The sequence below is a fragment of the Saimiri boliviensis genome, chromosome 10 (genome assembly GCF_048565385.1).
Source record: "Saimiri boliviensis isolate mSaiBol1 chromosome 10, mSaiBol1.pri, whole genome shotgun sequence".
Taxonomy (NCBI): Eukaryota; Metazoa; Chordata; class Mammalia; order Primates; family Cebidae; genus Saimiri; species Saimiri boliviensis.
Genome location: NC_133458.1, coordinates 110,230,088 through 110,258,064, shown reverse-complemented (window position 1 = coordinate 110,258,064; position 27,977 = coordinate 110,230,088). Strand labels below are relative to the sequence as shown.

Genomic DNA, 27,977 nt, shown 5'->3' with positions numbered 1-27,977 from the left:
ATTTAAAGCTTAATTAATAAATGTGGTGCCCAGACCAGTGTGTCATGTTCATATATTATCTTCCCTTCATGGGACACCACTGACATCTCCTGGTACATGTCCTCCCACTGAAAATGGTTTGAAAAACATCCATGGCTCTACCCCAGTAAACTCAGAAATGTGTCCAAACAATACCCAGAGAAGACTTCTTCGTATTCCAGCGTACGTACTTGAGGTTTGAAACCAGAAAAACTTGGTTTGAATCTTACCTTTGCCACATACTATTTAGATAACTTTGGGCCGGGTCATACCCTCTGCCTGTCTGCTCACTTGTAAAATGGGGACACAGGGAGGGGAGCACTACACACTGGGGTCTGTCGGGGGGAAATAGGGGAGGGACGGTGGGGGTGGGGGGTTGGGGAGAGATAGCATGGGGAGAAATGTCATATATAGGTGAAGGGGAGGAAGGCGGCAAATCACACTGGCATGTGTGTACCTATGCAACAATCTTGCATGTTCTTCACATGTACCCCAAAACATAAAATGCAATAAAAAACAAAGTTAATCTCAGGAAGATAGAGAATAGAATGATATCTATCACGGACTAGGAAGGGTGTGTGGGAGGGGGTGGGGGTGAAAGGAGGTTAGTTAATGGTACAAACATACAATTAGGTAAGAAAAATCACTTCTAATTTGACAGGAGAGTAGGGTGAAAACAACTATGGCTAAAAACAATGTACTGTCTATTTCAAAACAGCTAGAGAAGAGAACTTAAAATGTTCCCAACATATAGGAATGATAAATACTTGAGGTGATGGATACCCCAAAAATGCTGACTTAATTATTACACATTCTATGCCTGTAATAAAATATCACATGCACCCCATATATATACATACAAATATTATGTACCAATAAAAATAATTTTTAAAAAGCTAAAAAAAAAAAATGGGGCTAATAACAACCACTCAACAGAACTCTCCCAAGAAACAATTACACAATCTTCGAAAAGACTCTACACAATAATGGAGGCACTTGGAAAAGAGCTGCCACTCTTACGTGGCCTTCAGATTCTCTTGCTTTTTCTCAAATGTTTCTACTTAGAACAGTGTTCAGAAAACCTTTTTTGTAAAGTATCAGAGCTTTGTAGACCATACAGTCTCTATGGCAACTACTTAACTCTGCCACTAAGGTGCAAAAGCAGTCACAGACAAGATGCAAGTGAATGGGTGTGACTGTGCCCCAGAAAACCTTATTTAACAAAATAGTCAGTGAACTGGATTTGGCCTGTCGCTGATCCCTGAGTTAGAAGACATATTAAACATGTTTGGCTATGAGGACTTTAAATTCAACTAGGAATATAGATTATGCATATTTTACTGAGACCTAGCAACACCTACATTGATACTCTTGTGTGCTCATTTTCAAGCACTTTCACTGTGGAACAGAAAGTTGAGTAGATTTAAAACACCAATTGGAGAAATGAAAGAAATATTCAAAATACAGCAAAGAACGCATCTTGATTTGAAAAGTAAAATGAGAAGTGAACAATTTAAAACATTCAAGTTCCCATTAACACAAATAATATTAGACCGGAAAATTCCCACCTTTCCATCTACCCTTGTAAGCCAGCTTTGATAGCTTCTCATAAGGGGATGTTGCGTTCAGCAAACTGAACCGACCTTGCAAATGAACATATTGAAATGAATCACAGCATGAGCCCATTTTGTGCCAAAATAAGCCACAATTTAGATGGTGTTTGTTTTTTTAACAATTTTTCTGTCCGGTTTTCTTTCTGTATTGAGTGCATTGATATTTAGTACTCTTTGTTACTTGGAGTCAAAGTGTTGACTATTTTCACTTGTTTAAACCTTTCATATTTTTTTTAACAAAGTAAAACAGACTAATAAGGAAATACATTGGGAGGAAAGATTTGGGGGAACATTTTTGGAAATCTGTATGCTGACCAATATAATGAGAATTATGTGATGGAACTGGAGGGTAAAAAGGAGAAGAAATGACAGCTGTATCTGCTATAGTCAACTGAAATGCAATCTTTTTCCTCTAAGAACCATAGTGTGTAAAGGCAATGCGCTTCGAACTGTAGTGTATGGCTTTGTCCTCGGTTTCCTCATCAATATGCTAAAGAGAGAAGATCTACCTCAAAAATACTCCAGCTGTATTAGACCTAACTGCCTCTTATCTAAGTAATAGTGAAAGCTGCTCAAGTCCTCTGGCTTCTCAACTCTCCTCTTCCATTCTCCTAGCCCTCCTTGCTAAACTGTAAATCCATGTGTTCGTGAGCTTGGGCTACCGTAACAAAATACAAGACTGGGCATCTTGAGCAACAGAAACGTATTTTTCTTACAGTTCTGGAGTCTGGAAGTCCAAGGTTTGAAGGCCAGTACAGTCAGGTTCTGGTGAGAGCTCTCTTCCTGGCTTCCAAATCCTGCCTTTATCCTGTGTCCTCACATGACATTTCCTCTGTGTTCGTGTGGAGAGAGGAAAAGAGACAGAAAGCACTCTGGTATCTCTTTTTATAATGATATGAATCCTATCAGATCAGGGCCGCACCCTTAGGGCCTCATTTAACCTGGATTTCTTCCTTGGAGACCCCATATCCAAATACAGTTGGTCCCTGAGCAAAATGGGTTTGACCTGTGTGAGTCCGCTTACACGTGGGTTTTCTTTCATCTCCTCTGCCCTTAAGACAGCAAGACCAACCCTTCCTCTTCTTCTTCCTCCTCAGCCTACTCAACATGAAGATGACAGGGATGATGACTTTATAATGATCCAGTTCCATTTAAGGAGTATACTTGCTCTTCCTTATGGTTTTCATAAGATTTTCTTTCATCTAGATAACTTTATCGTAAGAATACAGTATGCAATGCATACAGCCATACAAAAAGTGTCTTAAGTCAACTATGTTGTCAGTAAGGCTTCTGGTCAGCAGTAAGCTTTTGGTAGTTATATTCTGGGGGAGTTAAAAGTTATATGCAAATTTTCAACTGCGCAGTGGTTAGTATGCCTAACCCCATGTTGTTCAAAGGTCAACCGTGCAGCCATGCTGCGGGTTAGGGCTTCGAGACATGAATTGGGGGTATGCAGGGCGGGACACAAACATTCAGTTCATAAGAGTCTATGAGGGTGTAAATAGTGTCTTGTCTTCTTTTGCTCACCATTTTATCCCTAGTGCCTAGCAGAAAATACAGCACCAGACAATTAGTAAACACACTGAATAAATAAATGAAATAGGCAATAATTTTCTTATATGACCTGTGGATACATAATTTTGATATTTGTCTGATCTTTTAAAACTGATATGGGAAGAAAACCTAAGAAGTATCTTTTATGTTCAAAACTACCCTGAATTCAAAGCAAACTCCTAATGGCAGACTTCCAACTTCCTATAATACCTCTGTGTTCTGTTATGAGCAAAGACATTGTATAGTCTTCAGTGGGAAAAGGGATTTTTCTCTTATAAAAGGCTTAGTCGAATACATCCTTTTGAGCTACTCTTCAGACACACATAGTTTGCTCCAACCGTGCCAGCATACATTATTCTACGAATAAAATTTCCCAAATTTTTTTCAAGAGGCAAATAAATCCCGCACTTACCTATATTATCACAATTACTACTACAGTGACTATGGATTACTAGAGGCTTCAGAAGGCTAGAGGGCAGGAAGAATCACTCCAATGGCAGTAAACTTAAGGTAAAAAATGCCTAAAATTTGAACCACATCTGTGAAAAGCAAACTGTGTAACTTTGTGTAAGATGCTTCACCTCTCCACTCAGCTTCAATATTGTGTAAATGTTTTATTTTGTTTGTAATATTTATATTGATGCATCACATCATTACATTTACTCTTCTAAGAAGCCTCCATATAGTGACACAATGACATTGCAAAGAGCAAGGCCATCAAGATGATGAGAAATTACTAAAAATCATGCTCTAAGATGAGTGATGATTGAATTGGAGTAATTAAACTCTATCTCCTAACTTTGCTCAATCTATACAATGAAATCAGAGGTCAGCTGCACCAGAGGAAATACTGAGAAGTCAAGACAAGATCAGTATGATCATTTGACCTCTGTTCTCAGCTTAAGGGACAAGCTCATCTGGGAGCCCAAAGAACAAAGCAAGAGGTTTCAAGGGAGTTGAAGAAGTTTATTTTTCCACAAACCAAGTAATTACTGTACCCTGAAGTGTTGAAATTTCATAAGAGGCTATAATTGCAATATTTCCCTCCAGAATAACACGAGCCAGAAGTCCAGAAAGAGAGAAGTCTGAACTGCTTCCCAGACTAGTTCAATATATTCAAAGTTTGAATTATCTTCAGTAAATGAGAACCATTCTAGGTACAACATTCTTTTGTGGTCAGGCAGCTTTTCATGCAATTTCTATCATAACATGTGGACAGAAGTTTTTCCTGGAAGGCTTTTGATCATATCTCCAGATGGATTTATATCCTGGAGGCAATGACCTCAAAACAAGAACTGCATGTACTCATTACAACAGTGGGTCTACTTACTAGAAACAAATGAGGCTGTCAAATGCCTTGAAGAAAATGGCATTACACATATTTTTTTAAGCCTGTACAATGTGCCAAGCAAATGCTAGCTGCATCCACCATGTCATCTAATTCATGGGAAGAAACGCGCAGGGTCAGAGGACATCTCATTAGCTTAGATATCACTTTCGATATTTACCCCACTGCACATGTGTGCCTTTAAACTCCAAGAAACTTTGATGAGATCAACTCAATCACATTATTTGGACCTTCTATGGTACTTCTGCTATTCTACATTCCCAACAGTATATACCATGTTGAAAGATGACTCTGTAAAGTAAATAATAAAAGGTGGATTCTACAGGGAAGTCAAAACTTGAAGAATGATCAATATCGTAATGGTTTTCCTTTTAAATATTCTCCCTTTCGTGCCTCCCACACTGAACTTGATAATGGATTCAGCAGGAAACTATATAATGGGTGCAGTTAGTTAAAATTCCAAAAGAAGATCATCTTTCTGTCCAGAGGTCCAAGACAAAAAGTTCCTAAATTCCTGCAAGTTGGGAAGTATGGAGGAGAGTCCTTATTTCTCTCTCTCTCTCTCCACCCCCTCTCCGTTCTTTCTGCTGTGCCCCAAGACCAGCAAACTGTGGATCTGCACTCTCAGTGGTAGCAACATCAAAATCATGTGAAGCTATGATAGAAAAAGCTCATGTCTCTGGATAGGGGAACAGAGAAAAAAGGACCCCTGGTATATAAAGAACTGTGGGCTATCTCCATTTTTACTCTCTTTAATCTCTCCATTCAAGTGTGAGCCTAGTTGGGCAGAACTGAAAACAAAATAGAAACTAAAACTAAAAGAAACCCATCTATCTGGAGTTCCTTCAGAGGAATGGCACAAGGGGCCACCTGGGGAACCAGGGAGTATAATGGAAACACCCAAGAACTGAGAGCTGGAAAACAGGAATCCTAATTCTGTGTATGAACCAACACAAACACCAGGTTCACCCTCATATGTGCAAAAGATACCCAAAGAAGCAAAGCAAAGGCTTTGGGAGCTGAACTGCAGTATAAACCACCACCCAAGTTCCAGACTAACCACTGAGTGGTGCATAAGACAGATAGCTCCAAACAATACAGAAGAGACTGAAATCTGAACTGCCATTGGAACCACCACTCACAGGGGCTGAGACGGAAGTGGCAGTCTGGACCTTATTAAGTTGATTTCCTGCTCAAACCAGAAACATCTGCATTCTCCAGAGGAATCTAACAGGACAAAAGTCCAATAACAATTCAATTTGTTAAGGGTACAATCCAAAATCACTTGATGTACCAAATCTATGAAAATCTGGCCAACTTTCTAAGGAAAGAACAATCTCTAGATTTAACTCCTAGATGACCTAGATATTGGGATTATCAGCCACTATATTCACACCATGAGATTAAAGGTAAATATTCTTGAGACAACCAGATAAATAGAAAACATGCAGTAGAGAATGTAAACTATATATAAAGAACCAAGTGAAAATTTTAGAAATGGAAAACACAATATCTAAAATAAAATCTTCACTGAATGGATTCAACTGCAGAATGAAGATAGCAGAGAAAAGAGCCAATAAAAGAATCTAGAACAATAAAAATTAATCAATGTTAAGAACATAGAGAAATAAAATTTAAAAATATATATATATTTGAGGGCCTATGAGAAAATGTCAAGACATAGAGCATTCACGTCATTAGAGTCCCTGAAGGAGAGAGCAAAGAGATTAGGGTAAAAAAAATCAATGAAAGAAATAATGCCTGAAAACTTCACAAACTTGATGAAAGACATAAATGTACAGATTCAATATGTTCGGAAAGCTCCAAGGAGGATAAACTCCAAGAAAACCATGCCTAGCCTAGACATATGATCAAACTGACAGAAAATCAAAGATAAGAAGCATTTCTTGAAAGTAGTCAGAGGAAAAACTAGGCACATTATACGAGGGTGACAACGATTGAGGTGACTACAGATTTCTCATCAGAAACTAAAGGGGCCTGGAAGTCAGTGGAACACCATCTGGAAGTACTGACAGCAACAGAAATGCCAACTCAAAATTCCTCATGCAGTAGAAATATCCTTCAGTAATGAAGGGAAAATAGACATTCTCTGATATGGAAGAGCTAAGAGAATTTGTTACCAGAGATCTGTTCAAAAGAAATGCTAAAGAAAGCTCTTCATACTGAATGGCAGTGATACTGGAGGGAAACTTACAATTTTAGGATTTAAGAAAAAAAAATGCAAATCAAAATATCTGTCTATATGTCTTCTTAGACTCTTTAAAATGTATATAATCGTTGACAGCAAGAATTGTAACATTTTACATGACAACTATAACATTAAGTGAGGAGGATAAAGAGACCTATACCGTTGTGAGACTTCCGAATGTTACTTTTTTTAAGTATTAACTCTAAGTAGACAGTGAGAAGTTAGGTTATGTGTTGTATCTTTGGAGTAACCACTTTTTACAAAAAAGAAAAAGAGACAGCCCAAAAGCCAATAGACAAATTTAAAAGACATGCTAAAAATATTCAAGTAACCTGCAAGACCAGCATGCAGAGCCTGCCTGGGCAGTGGCAGCATCATGAGATGCTGGGCATGATAGACAGCAGCAAATGCTCCTCTCTCTGTAAAATACTAGGTTAAATGTTGTAATATGGCATAAGTACACAGGGAAAATTGTGTGATTGCATTTTTACATTTATTCATCCTTCACTTTAAAAAAAAATAAATGATACTACTACAGATTACTGTATCCTCTTATCCATCAACTCCAGATGTTTTTCTTTGTTTGGTTTCTAATGGTTATTCTGAAATTGTTATTACCATTGACCTCTTTTTGTTGATTTTCAGAGGATCCTTATTTAAAAGAAAAGAAAAGAAAAGAAAAGAAAACCTAGGAAAGCTGGAGGTGTCCCAAACTAAGATACTCTGTTATTTCCAAATGTGTTATTTGTAAATGTGTTTTCCCTCCCTAAGCTTTTCTCAAGGGGCTACATTGTTCCAGATCTTTCCAGCATTTGGAATAAAGTTGAGTTGCACACTTAACATTCTTCTTTAATTATGAAGTTGAAACAAACATTAGTAGATGCCAGATCCAATTGCTGATGGGGACAAAAGTGCATTGGCCAATAGAGAAAGGAGTGTGGGTCTTTCTGTGATCGCTCACCACATGAAATAAAAATGATGTATACTCCACATTATCATTCTTTGAAAAAAGGATAAGGGAGAGAGTTTCCACTTTGGCGATTTCTTTGTTTAAAGAAAAGGAAAGGTGGGAGAGGCTGTGTTCTCACAAGCATACTTAGTGTTTTGCAACTTCTTTGAAAAGCTGCTAGGGAACCAAGGCCTTTGCTCCCAACTGAGGATTTCCAAGGATCAGGGTCCTGGTGCTGCAAAAAGGGTCAGAGCTGAGGTGGGGTTGTTTTGCCAAGCTTAGGGCTGGCTCTGGGCCTACTGTGGGCTTGCGCTGAGGCGCTGCCTGGCAGAAGCTGGCCCGGAGAACACTCGGATGCATCCATACAGCCATCAGATGGATCATTTCCATTCATGTCTGGTTACGACACTGGAGCATCCTCGTGCTCCACAGGTAGCATTCCAGGCCCTCCCAATTCCCCATTTTCACCCCATCTCAGCTACTCCCCTGCAGCCCAGCCTCCTTCCTGTGACTTTAGCACCCAAGGCTCCCCTGCTGAAATAATCTCCCTTCCTTGCCACTGGAAAGACACTGACCTTCCGGAGGTCATCCTCCCCTAGGCTCAAGGAAGCCCTGCACTCCCACCAACACAGCAGGTATCACATTGCTTGCTAACTGCTAGGAACAGAACTGTGACCTCCCCAGAATTCACAGGCGGAAGCCCTAACCCCCAGTGTGACTGTGTCTGCAGATAGAATGTTTAAAGAGATAATGATGGTTACATGAGATCATAAGGGTAGAGTCCTAATCCAGTAAGACTGGTGGCCTTAGAAGAAAAGAGAAAGACACCAGGGATGTGTGCACAGGAAAAAGACTACATGAGGACACAGGGAGAAGGTGGCATCCAAGAACAGAGCCCTCAGGAGAAACCAACCCTGCTGATGTTGGACTGCCAGCCTCAAGGATGTAAGAAATGTCCATTGTTTGAGCTGCCCAGTCCACGGTATTTTATCAAGCAGCCCCAACCGACTAATACAGTAACTGCCTGCCCCTCTCCTCTACCGTGGCCTCCCCTTACAACCAGAAGAGACCATCATTTCAAGTCACTTTGCTGGCATTGGAGCCTCAGTAAGTGCATCACCAATAGGAGCGGTGTTGACAGAGCTGCAGCTGAAGCAGCTGTACTTGCTATCTTTCTTGTTATTGCCTTCAAGCAGAAAAATAAAATCTTCCGTTATCTCTGTTAAGAAATGTGCTTCCTAAGACTCCCTTCCCACACTCCAGGCAGTTGCCTGGAAGTCTCCACTCAATGCAACATGAGAAAAAAAAAGCAGCTCCTGGGGCACAGATGGGTCACAGGGAGCAGGGTTGTTATAAAGGCTAAAAAGCTGTAATGATGTGTGCATCAGCACTCTGATGCCTGCCATGGGCCAGGGATCACACAGGGCAGTGGACAAAGATGAACAGGTGAACTGGCCTCTCTCAGAGCAATGGCCATGGTGAAATAGGAAATCCCTGTTTTGTCTTGTCTTGTTTTGTGTTGTGTTGTGTTGTGTTTTGTTTTCTGAGATGTGTTTTGCTCTTGTTGCCCAGGCTGGAGTGCAATGGCACGAACTCAGCTCACTGCAACTTCCGCCTTCTGGGTTCAAACAATTCTCCTGCCTCAGCCTCCCAAGTAGCTAGAGTGCACCACCATGCCTAGCTAATTTTTAGTAGAAATGGGATTTCACCATGTTGGCCAGGCTGGTCTTGAACTCATGACCTCAGGTGATCCACCTGCCTTGACCTCCCAAAGTGCTGGGATTACAGGTGTGAGCCACTCTGCCTGGCCCGGAAATCCCTGTTCACCTGTTTTCCTTTCCAGAAATTCTGGACATGCCCACATACGAAGCTCTAAGATTCATCTTGGTACTCACAAACTTTGGTTAAACTGACCACAATTTAGGTCAGGCTAAGGCCCTGGCACCTGGGCGAGACCACACCTACAGAGGTAGGTGACAGAGCAACGTGAAGGGAGAATGAAACAAGTGTATCCACCGGATTTATTAAAAAAAAAAAAAAAAAAAATTGTTCACCATCCCAGAAGCCATCATCACTTTGTCATGCATGTTCCTTCCCTTTCTTCTTTATTATTGAAGATCAGGCCAGGAACTGACACAGGCTTACGTCATAATTCTAGCACTTTGTGGGCAGTATCTTGTTTATCGTTAACAATCTTAGACTGAAGACAATGAAGTCTCACAGAAATTAAGTAACTTGTCCAAAATAACACAGCTGGGGATGGAGATGATGGAGCGAGGCAGGGCTGGACCAGATCCAAGGTGGCCACCAAGTCCCGTAATCACTGAGAACTCATGTCCTGCTGTTTGTATTTTACCACATGTATTGTGAAGCAGGTCCATGACTATTGGTTTCCAGCCTGAGTCCAGTGAGACAGAACACCCATCTATGCACAAGTTACATCTAATGGATTTATCACTTACAGCTAGGCAGTAAGGGACAATAGCAACCTAGGATTCATTGCGAGCTGTCCCCCAGAACTCAGGAAAGGTGCCCAGGGCAGATGGAGTCTCTTTTGCTTGTGCTCCACTTTCAATAGAGCTGAGGGACTCTGGAAATCTGTGCTGGGCTAAAGCACTGAAGGGCATCTTGTTTCTAGGAAATTTTGGACTGGACAGAGCCCAGGCTAGTCCAGCCAATTCCCAGCATCTCAGAATGTTGCACTCTCAGCACAAGCTATAGTTACTCCTGAAATCTACAAGCAAGAAGGTGGAAAGCACTGGGTCAGTCCAAGGTCACCCAAGGAACTGTCCTGCATTTTTGTCCCTTTTTTCTTTCTTCTCCAACTCAAATGACTACTCTTGGCCTCTTGAAATGTGCCAAATGTCTGCGCTGACACTTTGGTTACAGCCTACCATTTAATCCTTGAAGTAACACCAACTGACCATGCGTTCCAGACACAGAATCCAGTTCCAAGAGGTTTTTCCAAGGTCGTAGAGTGAGAAAATAGAAAATCAAATCTTACCACACCTGTAATCCATAGTATTTTCACTAAACTGTACTGCCTCTCAAAAGACTTTATTAAAAACCTACCCATTTGTGGTTTAATCCCAGTAAAATACACACAACATAAAATTAAGTTTTCACCATTTTTAGGTGTCGCATTTAGTACATTCAGAATATTGCTCAATCGTCATCTGTCTCTAGTTTCAGAACTATTTCACTCAGATCTATCAAACAGTCACTCCTTATTTCCCCCTCCCTCCAGCCTTTAAAAGGCATTAGTCTCCTTTCTATCTCTGTGGGTTTATGTATTCTGCATGTTTTAAAAAAAATGAAATTACACGGTATGTAATCTTTTGGTGTCTGGCTTCATTTGCTAACATAATATTTTTGAGATTGTCCACATTGTATCATGTGTCAGTACTTTTTCCTTTTTACGGCTAAATACGGTTCCACTATATGGATGTAACGTATTTTTTTGTTCATTCATCAGTTGATGAAACTTTGGGTTGTTTTCACCTTTTGATTATGAATAGTGCTTCTCTGGACATTTATGTACACATTTTTATTTGAGCATCTGTTTTCAGTTCTCTGGGGGTATGTATTTATGAGTGAAATTTATGAATCATTTAGTCATTCTGTTTAACTTCTTGAGGAGTCACCAAACTGTTTTCCATAGGAGTTGCACCATTTTACACTCCCACCAGTGGTGTACAACATGGTCAACACCTGCTATTCTCTATTTACTTTTTTAGTAATAGTTGCTATCCCAATAGGTTTGAAGCAGTTCCTAATTGTATTTTTGATTTACATTTCCCCAATGACTAAATGGCATTCAGCAACTTTTCATTTGGTTTTTGTCCATTTGTATACATTCTTTGGAGGAAAGTCTGTTCAAGTTTGTTGCCCATTTTGTTGTTGAGCTGTAGTATTTCCTTATGTACTTTGGATACTAGTCCCTTATGGGATAAATGATGTGCAATTATTGCCTTACATATTTTGTTACATTGTCTTATTTATCTACAAAAAATACAAAAATTAGCCAGGTGTGGTGGTGCATGCCTATAATCCCAGCTACTCTGGAGGCTGCGGAAGGAGAATCACTTGAGCCTGGGAGGCAGAGGTTGCAGTGAGCCAAAAAGGCATGATATGGTTTGGCTGTGTCTCCACCCAAATCTCATCTTTAATTGTAACTCCCACAATTCCTTGTGTTATGGAGGGACCCAGTGGGAGGTGACTGAATCATGGAGGCAGGTCTTTCTTGTGTTGTTGTCATGATAGTGAGTAAGTCTCACATGAGATCTGATGGTTTTATAAAGAGGAGTTCCCCTGCACAAGTTCTCTCTCTTTGCCTGTCACCATCCATGTAAGACCCAACTTGCTCTTCCTTGCCCTCCACCATGATCATGAGGCCTCCCCAGCCATGTGGAACTAACTGCACGTTCATTAACCTCTTCTTCTTGCCAGTCTGGGGTATGTCTTTATCAGCAGCATGAAAATGAACTAATACAAGGTGTCACTGCACTCCAGCCTGGAAGACAGAGCAAGACTGTCTAAAAATAATAATAATAATAATAATAATAATTGAGGGGTTCACAAAGGCACCTCTCAGTGAACAAGCTCTACTTGGTCACCTTTTGAAAATTATAAAAAAAAAAAACAACTCAATCTAAAAACTGTAAAAAATAAAAGGAGCAGAATCAAGAATTTATCCTGATTTTTCTGCAAAAACTACATTTCAGGATCACAAAATCAGATAATTCCAATAAGTAAATGCCTGAAGTAAACAAATAGAGTTAATTCTAGCTAGTACACAAAGAGGGAAAAAATAGAATGCTGCTATGGTCTGACCTCCTTAAATTACAATACCAAGAGGTCTTTACTGGTCATAACAGGAATGGTCTGGTGTTCTGGGAAGGTGTTAACACCAAAAACAGAGGAGCAAGAGAAACACCCCAAGTTTACTGGGTGGGATCTTGCAGAGGAGGCTCTAGTGAATCAGGAAAGGCCACCAACAAACCTCTTGAACACCGAACTGCGAAGGAAGTGGTGATTTATTGGCCAGCTGCGGTGGGCCTGAATGCCCTAAGAGCTGAACTCCAGGACTAGAAAAATCCTGTCCTTTTGTAAAGGCTCACAATCTTAGAAACTACATGTGAAAAGGTCTTGATCCATGAAGTAGGCGTGGGGTATGTGACTTAGGTGGGGGTCTGATCGTGTTTAAGCAAAAAACAATGCCTTCCGGTAAGATTCCTCCATACCATGCCCGATTATCTACAGGGGTTCCATTAAGGATGGTGCCTGGTCTGCTAGGTTTTACCTCTTCTATTGAAATGCAATGCAGAAGGCTAGGGGTAAGTGATCTTAGAAGCTTAAGAGGATTAAAGGTGATTAAGGGTCTCCTTCCTCACTAGGGGCTGAAGCGGATGAAGGAAAAGTCCTCATGGGGAAGTGTCAGATCACACAGGTGTCCACGGTGGACTGGGACCTGGGCAGCACTGGGTCCCCTCACTGACTGCGCCATCCAGGAGCTGAGCCTGCCTTCTGGGAAAGGAGGGGCATCTCCAGGAAGGGCAGCCAGGCCAGGCCAGAAGGCCTCCCTCCTGTGTCTCCGGGGCAGTGTGGTCTTCGTTCAGGAGAGGGAGCCGTCACTGAAGGAGAACAGAGCGAAGGCTGCGCAGTCGGAAGCTCTGGGCCCAAGCTCTCACCCCTTCCTGGCCCTGCCACGCTAAGATAGGATCATCTTCCTCGTGCATACAACATACAACAAACACGCAGCTGATGTGTGCTTGAGCACACGCGTGCCAGGCAACTGGCCAGCACCGGCTGCCTCTGCAGCGGGGAATTGACAAATGCCCTTCTCGTGAGGAAGGAAGAGAAATCCGACTGATCTGCGCTACCAAGTTAGCCCTGCACCACTCTGCAGTGCAGTAACTGCTTACAACGACTCCCCTTCTCGGGAGTCGCTTTTCTAGCTCTTCCCTCTGCAGTCCGGGAGCTGAGCCTCCCAGAAGCCAGCAGTCGCACTGGCGGGTGAGGGCAGAGTCCGCCCGGCCGCTTCCTTGGGAGGGGGCCCAGCGCCCGGGCGCGTTTCCTGCAGCGCTGGGGTCCCGCTCACGTTCGCAGGACGCGGAGGAGCTGGGGAATGACCGAGTGCACGCGCGAGACCCGCACCGCGCGCCCGGAAAGCGCCGTGGAGGCGCCCGCCCCGTCCTAACTCGCCCGTGGAGCCGGTGGCCCGGAGGGCAGCGGGGGCGGGGCAGCGAGGCGGGGCGGGGCGACCCGGGGGCGGGGCGGGGCGGGGCGACCCGGGGGCGAGGCGGGGCGACCCGGGGGCGGGGCGGGGCCTTCGGGCCCCGCTGCGGGGTCTCGACAGTTCCTGTCTATCCCACTCTCCCTCCCCGTCTCCCTCAGCCCCGGCCCTGGGTCCCTGGCCGGAGCCGCCCACCCCCTCCCCGGCAGGCGTCGTGCCGGGCCCGTGGCGACCTCCCCAGAACGTCCGGCCACCCTGAGGGCGAGCGCGCCCGGTGGAGGCGCTGAGTCAGGCTCCGACCGCGGAGCAGGAGCGCTCCCTACCTGCGGAACACGGCGGCCTCGGCTCAGCTTCCTCGGAAGAGGCCCCGCCCCGCCCCGCCCCGCCCCGCCCCGGAATGGCGCCCGCGCGCCCCCTGCCGGCCACGCCTGGGCGGAACAAGGCGGCCTCGGCTCAGCTTCGGAAGCGGCCCCGCCCCGGAATGGCGCGCGCGCCCCCTGCCGGCCACGCCTGGGCCAGCGGCACCCGCGGAGGACGCGCGGGCAGGCGCGGGGCTGCAGCCCCTCTCTTCCTCCCGACCCTCGCAGGCTGACAGCATCACAGGGGGGCTTCCTTATAGGTGCTTTCGCTGCAATTCAGCATGATGGCCAGTCTTGAAAGTTAAAAAAAAAAAAAAAAGGCAAATGTGCTGCAGCACTTTAACACAGCTTCGGTGACCTGCGGTCCCTCGGATCTTCTGTCTGCTGTATCCGCATTTCCGCATAACGCCGACAGTAATGAGAGCGTGACCCAGGAACCTACTTTTTTTCTGGAAAGGGCCTGAGAGTAAAGGTGCCTGGCTTTGTGAGCCGGGTGGGAAATCGCCCACAAACAATACGCTGGTCCGACTGGGCCAGTCTCCGGGAGCGGATGCGAACTGGAAACGGCCATGCCGGTTGTGCAAAAGGCATTGCCCATTTGTTCATGAAATCGAGGCAAGTGTGACTTCAAGGCTACCACCTTCCGGTCCTTGTCAGGTGCAGGCTGTTCCTGCCACATCCCAGCCCGGGCCACAGGGCCGTCCCTGGGTCCCCAGGTGTCCTTCCAGCCATAAGCCCTCCTGGGCCCTGCCAGGTGACTCGGGAGTCAGGAGGCCCCTGAAGGTCAGTGGCCCCTGCTGCTCTGGGCCCACAACCTGTCACTAGCCTGTTGGGGTTTAAGGGTGAAAAGAAAGACCTCAGACACACATATGTGCACACGCACGCACAAGCACACACATGCACACATGAGCACACACACATGCACAAGCGTGCAGACCCACTAACCCAGAACCACTGGGTTTCCGTGGCAGTGAGAGTAGACGAAAGGCCTAGGGTGCAGCTTGCAGTGGATTCTTACCATTCCGTGTTGCCATTCCCAGCAGAGGAACTGTTTCCTACCAGAGGCAGGGCTTAGTCATCCTTAACACGCTTTCCAGCTCCCCACCTTCTCCCAGTTCCTCGATGTGATAAATCCAGATATCTGCCTTATGCAATCACCTCCTGGTGACCCCGCTCTATGAGACAGCTGGATACAACCTACTTGACTCACCCCACTGACCCCCACATGGACCTTACAGATATGCTGCAATGACCACCTCTGGTCACGGCATGCTTACATGCAACAGGTGCCTGCTTGCTCTAAACCCGTCAATTAGAACTTCCCATGGGAAACTTCCTGAGGGTAGACCCCTGGACCCCACTAAAGGCCTCAGCCCACCGGTCCCCCCACCTTGCTCCCCACCCACTGGTTGTGTGTGTGTCCCAGGCAGCTCTCTCCATCCTGCTGGCCTTGTGAGGCATGCTGCCCTCTTCTCTGGGATCTGAGTTCATATGCTGCTTCTGTGGCTCCATGTGCTTTGTCAAGTTGCCTCTTCCATCTCCCCGGACGGAGGCACCGGAACCTAGCTCCTCTCTTGGTCAGGGCTCGCCTACAGAGTGGCTATCTTGGTGGGAAGAGCTGGTCACAGGTCAGATGGGAGCCAGCCAGTATAAACAAGATTCCCGTGAGAGCAACACCAGGCCGGGGGTCTGACCCTCCGGCACAAGGCTGCCTGCTAGGATAAAGAAGAATCTCATGAAAGCCGTGCTATCTGTACACATCCACGGCCAAATCTCCGGGGCCCATCAGGCAGGGCAGAGTTTATAGGAACTCTGCAGAGAGCCATCACAAGACCAAATCAGAGAGGAATCACAACAGTCTCAGGCACACGTTTCCCTCTGTGGACAGAGGTGCCCACAACACCGGGAAGAGGGAAGGGGAGGGGAGGGGAGGGAAGAGGAGGGGAGGGAGGGGAGGGATGGAAGGGGATGGAAGGGGAGGGGAGGGGAGGGGAGGGAGGAAAGGGGAGGGGGTGAGAAGAGAGGATGTCTTCAAGCCACTCTGCTTTCAGCCCCGCGGGCCCCATGATATAGGAAGCACAGAGGATGTCTCCAAGTACAGAGAGCAAAACAGGAGTAACCCTCTGGTTCTCCTTCCACACCCTTGCCCTAGGACATTTTTGTTTATGCAGAGTGCACACTCCTTGTCTTGAACCTCGCCTGCCTCGCTTCCCTAGGTGAGGGTGCCTCCTGACATGCTGGCTTGTGGGTGTTTTCCTGGATCGTCCCCAGCGGGTGCCTGAGCCTGGGCTCTGCAACCTGCTGCCTCCTCCCGGTAGGAGCCCTCTCTTCCAGCCGCAGCTCTCTTCCTCTCAAGGACTCAGCATCAGCCTCATGCGAGAAATGTCCTTTGGAGACAGTGGCCTGACAGGAAGGGTGAGGGTGAAGGAAAGGCTAAGAATTGAGCAGCCAGGAGATGCCTGAATTGGCTAAGAACCGAAAAAGGCTAAGAATTGGGACGGACAGTGATGGAGGAGGGCAAGGAGCACTGGACCCACTTTGCTGATAAAGGGGCTTAGGTCAGAACAGCCTCCAGACAGAGAGAGGAGCGGCCTCCAGATATGAGGGCAGCAGAGGGGCTCGAAATGGGAGAGTATGGGGTGTGGGGGAAGAAGGGGCCGCCACATCACGGTGCAGGAGACTCTCAGCATCCAAGGTGCGACACCGTCTGGTTGCAAATTGATTTCAGGTGAGGAACAGACATTTGATCAAAAGTCGGAAATACTTTCATGCCTTTGCCCAATCGTCCTACTTACTCACTGGAACGTACATCAAAGAAGCGATGTGAGTGAAGAAGGCTTTTCTGAGAAGGACGGGAGGGGCCGAGATTGGGAGGCCCTGGAAGGGGAAGCTTCCGGAGGGAAAGAAATGGGGAGGAGATAGGGACATGGATGAACCTGGGAACCATCATTCTCAGCAAACTGACACAAGAGCAGAAAATCAAACACCGCATGTTCTCACTCATAGGTGGGTGTTGAACAATGAGAACACATGGACACAGGGAGGGGAGCACTACACACTGGGGTCCGTTGGGGGGAAATGGGGGAGGGACGGGGGGGTGGGGAGGTGGGAAGAGATAGCATGGGGAGAAATGACAGATACAGGCGGGGGGACGGAAGGCAGCAAACCACACTGCCATGTGTGTACCTATGCAACAATCTTGCATGTTCTTCACATGTACCCCCAAACCTAAAATGCAATTAAAAAAAAAAGAAAGAAAGAAAGAAAAGGGGAGGAGAGGGCAGGCTGCAGCCCCAGGGAGCCTTGCCCAGGCCCTGCAGCCTCGCCCACCAGGGTTTGAGCTGGGCTCTGCTGGCAATCGCCTGTCTGAGCCTCCTTCAATTCTCTCTTGAACTCTACCTCATAATATCCACCCCAGTGGCTAGTTTTGAAGACTTCACTTCAGTTGAGGATGTGCAGGTGCCTTTAAGAATTCTAGGGTCCAGGCAGGAGCAGTGACTTACACCTGTAATCCCAGCACTTTGGGAGGCCGAGGTCGGGGCATAACAAGGTCAGGAGTTCAAGACCAGTCTGGCCAACATCATGAAACCCCCTTCTGTACTAAAAATATAAATACATATATACATATAAACATATATATATATGTATTATCCAGGTGTGATGGTGTGCACCTGTAATCCCAGCTACTTGGGAAGCTGAGGCAGGAGAATCACATGAACCTGGGAGACGAAGGTTGCAGAAAGCCGAGATTGCGCCACTGCACTCCAGCTTGGGCGATATTGCGAGACTCCATCTCAAAAAAAAAAAAAAAAAGGACAAAGATTTCTAGCATCCACCTTGACTCAGAGCTGTGCACATCCCCTGTCCAGCTAGCTGCAATCTTTAAGATTGCATCCCCAGTCCAGCTAGCTGGGTCTTTAAGAGAAGCCTTGGAAAGGAAAAGGAAGAAGAGGAGAAAGGTGTTCAAACCTGCAGCTGTGAGCTCACCTGGCCCGTGGCAAAGAGGAACTGCTCTGGGTGCTTCCATTAGGTCTTCAGAGACTGTACCCCATTACTTTGCACCTCCTTGGACCAGGGAGAAGGTTTTGTCTTTTGGAAATCATTGTCCACCTCCTTAGTCCCTAAACATCCTGGCCCCCTGTAGCTTCTCCTTGCTCAGACCTGTTTATCCTGTGGAGTGGCCGTACAGATAGCATCCAAGATTTAAGACATCCCCATCTGACTCTCCCTGCTTGGGGAACACAGCTATAGGTCTTCTCCTACAAACCACACCCACAGCGTGGGCCACATGGAGTTGATATTATTTATTTACAGTTTTATCTTCCCCATAAGACTTTCGAGGGTGAGAAAAAAAAAAAATCTTTTTGTAACTCTCTCAGCATTTTTCATGATGCGTGGCACTTCATGGAGTCTAGATGACTGGCTGAGAAAGTAATTAACAAACGAGGACACGTGCACTATAGCATTAAAAGAAGTTTAAGTCCCAGACCAGCCCTAGAAGAAACTCAACCACTGTGGGATAAACCAGCCATGGGGCCCACAGAGCTGCGGGGATCCCTCCTTGCCTGTGTCCTGGTGTCTCCACCAAGCTCTCCAGCTCTCCACTGAGGCTGCTGTGCAGGCGTGAGCCCCATCTAACCATTTGTCCAAGCTCCAAGTCTATGCCCAGTTCTCAACAGTCCCCGCTTCTACGATCAAATTCTGTTGCTCCCGCGTTCCCAGATGATGATGGAATGATGATCAAAAAGACTCCGGTCTTCTCCCTGACTGGCTTGGAGCAGCAATGCCCATCGTTGTGCATTCCTACCTGTTGGGTTAAATTTCTTAATCTAAGGTGAAGTTGGAAAGCTGAGCCCAGATCTTTTGGAGAACTGGCCACTTTACTTAGAGCCCCCCATTGTGCCTGGGAAGTTTGCCTGTCCCCAAATTCTCCTCCTGTCTCTCAGTTTTCCTACCCCTACCGGTCAGTTCTTTTTTGGCATACTTTGCTGCTAAGGCTGCCAAGTAACACCATGGCACAGATGAAGGGATTGAGATGGTGCCATCACACAAACTCATCCACTGCAGGGTGTTTGTAGTTCTTGAAACTAGCACCAGCCAGAAGACTGTCTGATGGATAAAGTTTACTTTCTGTTTTGCTTTGTTGTTTGTTTTTGTTTTGAGATGAAGTCTTGCTCTGCCACCCAGGCTGCAGTGCAATGGTGCAATCTCGGCTCACTGCAACCTCCACCTCCCAGGTTCAAACTATTTTCCTGCCTCAGTCTTCCTTGTAGCTGGAATTATAGGACACACCACCACTCCAGGCTAATTGTTTGTGTTTGTGTGTGTGTGTGTGTGTGTGTGTGTGTGTGTGTGTGTGTGTGTATTTTTAGTAGTGATGGGTTTTAAACATGTTGGCCAGGCTGGCCTCGAACTCCAGACCTCAAGTGATTCCCCCTACCTCGGCCTCCCAAAGTGCTAGAGTTACAGGCATGAGCCACTGTGTCCAGCCAATAAAGTTTATTTTCACTTTGATTCCCAAGTCTGGGTCTCGAAAGTAGCACGTCACATGACCATAGATAGCCATTTTGTCACTGTAAGGCCACTGTTCCCCCAGCAATCTGTGTGCAGAGACCTAAGGATGACGGCCCACAATCTGAGACCTCTTGAGTTTGTCTGTAGTCTCCTTTTAGATTCTTTTACTTTTATAGTAACTTTATTGAGACATAATGCACATCCCATACGATTCACACATTTGAAGTGTAAGAGTAAATGGTTTTTAGTATATCCACCATCACCACAATCAATTTTAGAAGGTTTTCATTGCCTCATAAAGGGAATTGCTTTTGTTTTATCTCCTGGCATTTCTTTATAGTCAGGGTCAGATGGCAAAGATAGCCGAACCGTGGGTGGGGAGCAGGAGGCAGGGTGAGGAAGTGGCACAGGAGGAGAATGGTCTGCTCTCTCCTGCCTATGGGAACTTACCACAGTGATAATGTCAGCTGCTGTGTGTGCTGAGACTGGGAGAGACCCCAACCCATGCGTCAGTCACCTGAAGATGGGGGCTGCCTTAGCCCCAGCAGAGTGAGGGGTTCATCTTGGCCCTGCCTGTCTAGTCTAAGCCAGCCCAGCACTCCCACCCTTAAAAAAGCTTACCAACCCCTGTCCTATGTGGTCACTATTGCAGAGGATAACTAGTCTGTGTGAAATGGGTCTCAATGTTTCACAGTTTGAGATGCTGAACATCCACGAATCCTGTCAAATGACTTAATGGGGACTGTAGAAAATCCTATTCACTACTTTTAAAAGATAACTCTGTCTAGATATTGTTAAGTAAGGAGTGCTTGCCAGGCATCATTTGAATCAATGTAGATTAACGCATCTGATTCTCACCACCATCTCGGCATGTAAGCCTGATTACTTTTCCTATTTGACAAACGGGAGAAGCTAAGTAACTTGTCATTGTACTAGAGTGAATACAGGGCAGAGCCAAGATTTGAAGCCAGGCGACGTGGCTTCAGCATTCACATTTCTGACCACTAAATTTTCCATTTCACTAGCTTTCCATTTTGAACCTAGCCAGTAACATATGCAGCCCTGATCTTCGCAAATCACGTAGTAAAATAAGGCCTGCTGTAGTAAGCGGTGCTGCCCACCAGGGGGCAGGACTGCACCACAGTGCTCTCAGTCGCTCCCTCCCATCTGCTACTGTCCTTAGTCCATTGAAAATGTAAACTGAGTTCAAATCTTTCTGTCAAAATGCAGCGCAAAGGGCAGAAAGAGGGAACCACTCGGGAGAAATGGGTCACTGGGGGTGTGTGTGCACAGAAGGCCTCTCCGTGCCACAGCAGAGGACACAGGCTCTGGAATCCCGTGGGCTGAGTTTTCGCTGCGTTCTGTGCTAGTTGGCTGGGTGCCTCTATACACAGAAATTAAAGCAAAGAGAAAAGCAGGGCGGAAAGCGGACCACAGGAGAACAAATTCTTCATATTTTTCTATGCCTGTCTCCCGACCATAGCCAAATCACTAAACTTTTCCTACCCTGAGCTTCATGATCTGTGAAACCGGGATGGGCCAGCTGCCATGTGAGCACTGGAGAAGAAACGTCCCCATCAGCAGAGACTTGGACCCCTCCTGTCGGGGAGAACCCAGCCGCCTTCAACAGTTCGTTTCCAGGCAGCTAAGGTCACCGCGCTCTTCTTGAGCCATTCAGTGTGGAGCTGCCATTGGAGCTCTAAACAAGTTAATCATAAGCCAGCCCCCATGGCACTGGGGAGAGGCTGTTTATACACTTATCAACTCATGACACGGGAGTGGTTCATGTGACTTAAGCTTTGATCAGGCAATCAGGCAAGAAAAAGAAATAAAGTGTATTCAAATAGGAAGAGAGGAAGTCAAATTGTCTCTATTTGCAGATGACATGATTGTTTATTTAGAAGACCCACCATCTCAGCCGAAAATCTCCTGAAACTGATAAGCAACTTCAGCAAAGTCTCAGGATACAAAATCAATGTGCAGAAATCACAGGCATTTCTATACACCAATAACAGACAGGGAGCCAAATCAAAAGTGAACTCCCATTCACAATTGCTACAAAGAGAATAAAATACCTAGGAATATAACTAACAAAGGATGCAAAGGACCTCCTCAAGGAGAACTACAAACCACTGCTCAATGAAATAAGAGAGGACAAAAACAGATGGAGAAATGTTCCATGCTCGTGGCTGGGAATAATCAACATCATGAAAATGGCCCAGATGGCAGGAAGGATGGCAGGAAGGATGCTTTGACCTGTGACCACTCTGGTTTGTTCCTGGGTCGGACATTCCTTGGGTTCTCTTCAGTAGAGGGAAGCTTGAATACGTACGTAAACCATAGCTAACCTGGTAAGTGCAAACATTGGGTTCTACTGCCATGAGTTAGTTTTGTCTGATTGTGATATCCATCTAAATGAAATTAAATAATAAGTACTCTATGATAGGTCTGGCTTTTTTGGCCTGTGGTTATTTCTGAGCTTCATCTGTGTTGTTGAGTGTAGCCACTGACAGCACCTAGACCACCGAGTCTCAACTCAGTTCTTTCAAAGTGGGCCCAAGCTATTATTTCAGTGCCTCCTCAAGAGGTGCCTCACATGTACTTAAGAATAGGTCTGCCTGAGGCACCAAGCAACACCGAAAGATCACAGTGATTCTAGTACTCTGGGCTGAGTCAACTGGGCTGCAGAGGGCAGGGAGAGACAGTGAAACTCACTGCTCCAAACCAACCCAAGCCACATCTGTTACGGATGTGAGACCTTTCCTCGTTTCTAGCGTAAGCATTTAGTGCTATAAATTTCCCTCTCAGCACTACAGTAGCTGCATCCTGTGGGTTTTGATATATGCTCTATAGAATTCATTCTGTTTTATCTTTTTAAAAATTTTTGAGATTTCTTTGAACCATAGGTTATTTAGAAGAGTGTTGTTTAATTTCCAAGTACTGAGAAATTGTTGATCTTGTTATTATTAATTTTAACTTTCATTGCATTATGATCAGAGAACATGCTCTGGATAAATTTGTTGAGATTTTTTTCCTGGCTGAGAACATGATCTATCTTGGCGAGTATTCCAGGCGTGCTTAAAAAAAATGCATAGTTCTGCTATTCTCAGCCTCCATAACTGTGAGAAAAAAAGTTTGTATTTTATAATTCTGTGATATCCTTGTTGTAGCAGCCCAAACAGACTAAGACAAATGACTAGACAGAAAGAAAGAATGCAGAAGAATTGACCAATACAAGCAACCAAGAGAAAATCTAACTGGTATGTAGAATGTTCCACAGAATAGCATGTGTGATGCCTACCCTACCTCCCTGAGGACAGGAAGAGACACAGAAGCACACCTGAGCTGTGGACCTACCGTTCCCCAGCAGGCAGATCCAAGCTGTTCATTAGACAATAGATCAATGACCTGACGCCCCACCACCTGGTGGGGCCAAGGTGCCCATCACATGATAGAAGGGCGACCCCAGTCGGTAAGGTCCAGGTACGCATTGGGTAACACATTGCAGAGAGATGAATGGAGAGCCCACAACATCCTCGTGCAGCAAGTGGCAGGAGCCGGTCCAGCTGAGGTCTCACGGCCACTGGGTCTCTCCGACTGTCCCCAGGGCTGGCTCTGGTCAGGGACCTAGGGACATGCACACATCCTACGGAGCCCAGTAACTGTGACAAGGACCATGTGCTTGGAAAGCACACTCCCTAAACTACAGTGAAATCATTGTCCACCTTTCCACCGTGTGACACTGGTCAAAGGTCTGGGCAACAACTGGCTCCAAAGACTCACTGGGAGCTTCCTGCTGGACAAGATATGACCTGCCACCGCCTGCTCTCCTTTTGCTCTAAAGCAGTAACACCAGGACCATTTCAAGTCAACTCTCCCAACATAGCTGGGGTGAAGTATTTCCTCTGTCTCCTCAGAGTGGAAAGTTAGAGCCTCTGGGGGCGGACCACGCAGGCAGAAAACTGCACGGTGGCAGGGAATGGCGGCTAATTGAAATCTTTATCTGTCCATGACCAAGTAAGCCCAAAGCATTGCTTCTTCTCTGGTTTGAATCTGAGGGAATGAGGTTAGATGGGGTCCTGTGCTCTGTCACCTGACTCAGAAGGGAGGGGACCGGCCCAAGAGGGCAGAGAGTCAGCATAAAGGGGCAAATTCCCTTGAGGAAGGGAGGGAGAAGCCTTGGCTGGGGAAGGGAAGAGGCAGGTGACAATGGCTGTCTCCAACATGTGTTGATGTGTAAGTGAAACCACCAGAGTTTCAATATTCACTTTTAGTGCCCACTCTGAATAGACACTGGGAAGTCCCTCTGGCTGGCCCACTTCAGGGGTGTGTCCTGCAGCTGGAGTATTCATAGCAACATCAAAATCATGTCAGGACCCATTACCAACACTGTGCATTGTGGTTAATCTTCAAAGATCTTTGGATATAACATTTCAAAGGTCTCTGGGCAGAAATCTTCATATATTCCTGAAGGCAAAACATTTGTGAATTTATAACTGAAACCACTGATCTGTAAACACACGAACATACATTCATGCATGAGCACACACGCAGATGCACACAGACACGTGGACGGACATACATCTGTGCAAGCACATGCACACATGTGCAGAGACATTCACAAAAGTGCACACATGCACACACATACACACGTGCAAACACACACAAACATACTTCAGGGTACTCAAATACTTGTCTCACGGAGGCTTACCAAGTTGATAATTTTATTATACTCTGAATAGAGATGATATTTAAAGAGCAGAGAAAATGACTATACAAAGGATTTATAGAACATTCATTTACATACTGGATATATTCTTTACAGTATCAGAAAAGTAAAAATATGCACTAACAAGTAAGGCAGAGAAGACGTTACAAGGTATTTGATGCTGAGGATAAATGCACGGTGACTTTTAACATGGCTATAGCTTAACACTGGAGGAATACAATACGTACTTTTTCTGAGTAGTTAGTAGGATCCTGGCCATAACATGCACTGGGCATAGTTCGTGAACTCTGGGCATTTACTCCCCAGGGCGGTATGCGCCTGCCCAGTGGGAGCCCTGGAGGCAAAATGCCTGGAAACGTGCCTTTTCCTGTGGCCCTAGAGCCAGAGTCCACGGTGGGGGCTCTCTCGCGGTTTCTGAGCCCACAGCACAATCTGTGATGACACACATCTTGTTCTGTTTAATGCACATGTAACACAAAAGGAAGAAAGAAACCTCCTGTACCAGCTCTTCAGAAAGTGTGGAAGCTTGCTTCCTTAGGTTCCTCAGAAGGAGCTATCTGCTTGGAGCAAATTCCCTGGTGCCCTTGATAAAGGAACTGGCCTGCAATCTTTTGGTTAAACGTGAGTAGACACCATCTCAGGATGAGGCGCCTCTTGAGGAAAGCACAAACCTCTGCTCCCCGTGGCCACATTCCTGCAGTGGATGAAAAACCAAGATGCCAGAAGCCTCTGCCAAAGACATCAGGGCCAACGGGTGAGAATCTGCTGAAAATGCCGGTACCTCCTGACAGTCACGCCACCGCATGTTAAGGAAGGAGGTCCACAAAGATCAAGGCAAACATTTGGCACGGAAAGGAGGCACTTGGTTTGGTGCATCAATAGGAGCTAAAAAGTGGAATGTCCACCTGCTTTCACACATGCACACTCATGTGTGCACACCCATGCGCACGCACACACACGCACACACACAGGCGCACACATGCACACACACGCACACACATGCACACAACACCTTCTGTGATTTGGCTGCTTCCAACTCTGCCTGTTGCTAAGTTCTCTTCGGCCCCTCACTTTAAAGCAGAGTTCACAAAGCACATTCCCAAACCCCAGCTCCCTGACAGGAGCCTGTGACACCAGCATGGCCTAAGAGTGGGGATTTGACTTTTGAAGGCAGAGGAGAGGGAATTTCAGGCTGGATCGCAATCGGGACAGTCAGCGTGCCTGCAGAGCACCTGGGCTGTGAGAGGAGCAGGCCAAGGCTTTATTCCGACATGGCCCAGTCTTCTCTCTCACTCTGGGGATGTTCCAGGGTCCCGAATTCTCCCAAACCCTTGATCATGGACAGATTCAAGCAAGAAAACCATGGCACTGGCATGTTGAAATAAGCCCAAAATACAGCTGATTCAGTAGCTTGGATGATGCCGAACAGTGGCACTCAAAAACAGCTTGTCAGTACCAGGGTTCCTTCTCTTTCTCCTCACCCTCCCTTCTGCTCACACATGCCACAAGCACATAGGGTCCCCAACAGGAAGCCCAGGGTGGCAAGGAGCAGCACGAGGAGGGCTGATAAAAAAGACAGGGACTTTAGGACGTGCAGCCTAAAGACCATTTTAGGCCTGAAAATGGTCAAAAAGCCCGTGTGGGGGATGCTGAGCTTAAATCCAGGCATTTTCCATCCCTTCTGGACTCTCCCCATCAGAAAGGAAGTCATCCACAATCGAAGAAAGGCTGCTTGAGGCAAAGCCACCTTTGGGTGGCACGGCACGTGGCGGACTTACAGCAGTGCCTGAAGTCCGCTGCACACTATTTCGGTGGCCAGGGGCCTGCCGTGTGTCCTATATGGGGACAAGCCTCGTAAAAATCACAGCTTGGCAGGCTGCAGCATTTGACACTGGTACAGCATAGCAATGGCTAATCATCATAAATAATTTGGCATAAGTAAAATATAAATTATATAGAAATGGCATTTTTGTTTCCTTCTCGCTTCTCCTCTCAGGGTCCTCACAAGCTCTCCCCAGCCCAGCTCACCCAGCTCACCACAAGTGAGCAGGAGGCTCGGGGCGCTCACCGTGGCGGAGTGGCCAATTCCTCCCCCCACCCCATCCTCACAGCCCGTCATCGCAAAGGCCCCTCGTTGTAGGCCCCCCGATGTTCCAGAAGAGCCTGACTTGCACAAACCTTCATCAAACATACACCCCCACTTCTCAGTTTCATTAGCATCTCCGTCTTAGAAAGACAAGGTGAGGAAGACCCCCGGCCTCCGGTGCAGCTGGGCAGGAGTGCCCATGCCGATGGGCAAGGAGGGCAGTCTCTCAGCACCTCTGCCTCAAGGGCTTGGGACTCCTCATCCCCTGGAATGCTGGTGTGCCAGGGACGTGGGGACCACCTCGTGTTCTGGGCTGTTTCCTTGCAGATACCTTTCCCACGGGGACCCTGGGGGGTGGTACACCCGTGCCAAGCTTCTTCTACCCAAAAAGCGTGTGGCTACAGAGATGTATCAGGTAAGTCACTTTCAGGAAAGACCAATTCATGGTGATGTTTGTTCTTGTTTTTGTAGAGCTGGAAGATCCTCTTTCCCTTCATGGGCCTGGAATGTCTGGTTCATCAGTTTGGTAGAAAGTGGGGCCCCCACCCTCACCCCACGGCTGTCTCCAGGGCTTCGAGAGGCATTGGTGGGTCTGGGTGTGAGGGGGGGCTTTCAGACCTTCTTTGGGGAGCCGATCATGACCTTTGATACGAAGTTGACAATGGCACTGGCAGGTTGCTCAGGGTCATGCTCTGCAAACAGGTGGCACACATTGTCCGTGGCACTGCCCTGCTTCCGGGCCACAAATCCAAAGACTCTGCCAAAGGAAAGTCCGGTCAGAGCGGTCAGTGTCCCACAAGGTCCCAAGCTTCTACTTCCTCCAGGTACCAGCAGCACCGCCGGAAGGAATCTTAAATGCCACCTTTCAAAAATCTACCATGTGCCCAGCACCCTTCTGGCTATCCATTTACGTACTTCACCTCCAGCCTTCACAGACCTGCAGATGAGATGTCTGACTCTAGCTCTGCAGTGGGAACCCTGAGGCTGAGAGGTGAGTGCCTTGCCTACAGCCCCAGGTTAGGACCTGAGTCAAAGCTGAGGCTCAACTTCCTCTATAGATGCTTCCCCATGCCAGGGCCAGAATCCCCAGACACCTGTCCCTGCAGATTCCTGAGCCCCAGCCCTGACATATGAGACCACAGTCTACAAGGTGAGCAGCAAGGGACTCAGGGACTCCTGAGATGATGCCAGAATGCCAGTCCTGCCTGGACTTCAACACTCCCACCCACTGGGACCATAAGGGAAATACACCAGGCACTCCTTTCAGGCCTGGGAAGCCTGAATTACAAACTACATAGAGTTCCGGGGCTTTTAATAAAGAACAGCCCATCGAATTATTTTTCTTAGAAGAATTAAAGCCATT

At 46.5% G+C, this 27,977-nt stretch overlaps 1 protein-coding gene and 1 long non-coding RNA gene across 14 annotated transcripts in view; both read right to left on the bottom strand.

Moving 5' to 3' along the window:
* The window catches only part of LOC141580126 (uncharacterized), a 68,418-nt gene extending 54,137 nt beyond the window's left edge, over positions 1–14,281 (bottom strand). For all 3 annotated transcript variants that reach the window (XR_012512210.1, XR_012512212.1, XR_012512211.1), the window contains exons 1-2: positions 14,250–14,281; positions 2,348–2,463 (exon numbers count right to left, since the gene is read on the bottom strand). This is a non-coding gene — a long non-coding RNA (uncharacterized LOC141580126). The remainder of the gene's footprint in view (positions 1–2,347; positions 2,464–14,249) is intronic.
* Positions 14,282–24,501: 10,220 nt separating this feature from the next.
* The window catches only part of TNS3 (tensin 3), a 313,618-nt gene continuing 310,142 nt past the window's right edge, over positions 24,502–27,977 (bottom strand). For all 11 annotated transcript variants that reach the window (XM_074379714.1, XM_003930795.4, XM_010341376.3 and 8 more), the window contains one exon: positions 24,502–27,371. In XM_074379714.1, the coding sequence (XP_074235815.1) occupies positions 27,227–27,371 (145 nt within the window). In that variant the 3' untranslated portion in view covers positions 24,502–27,226. The remainder of the gene's footprint in view (positions 27,372–27,977) is intronic.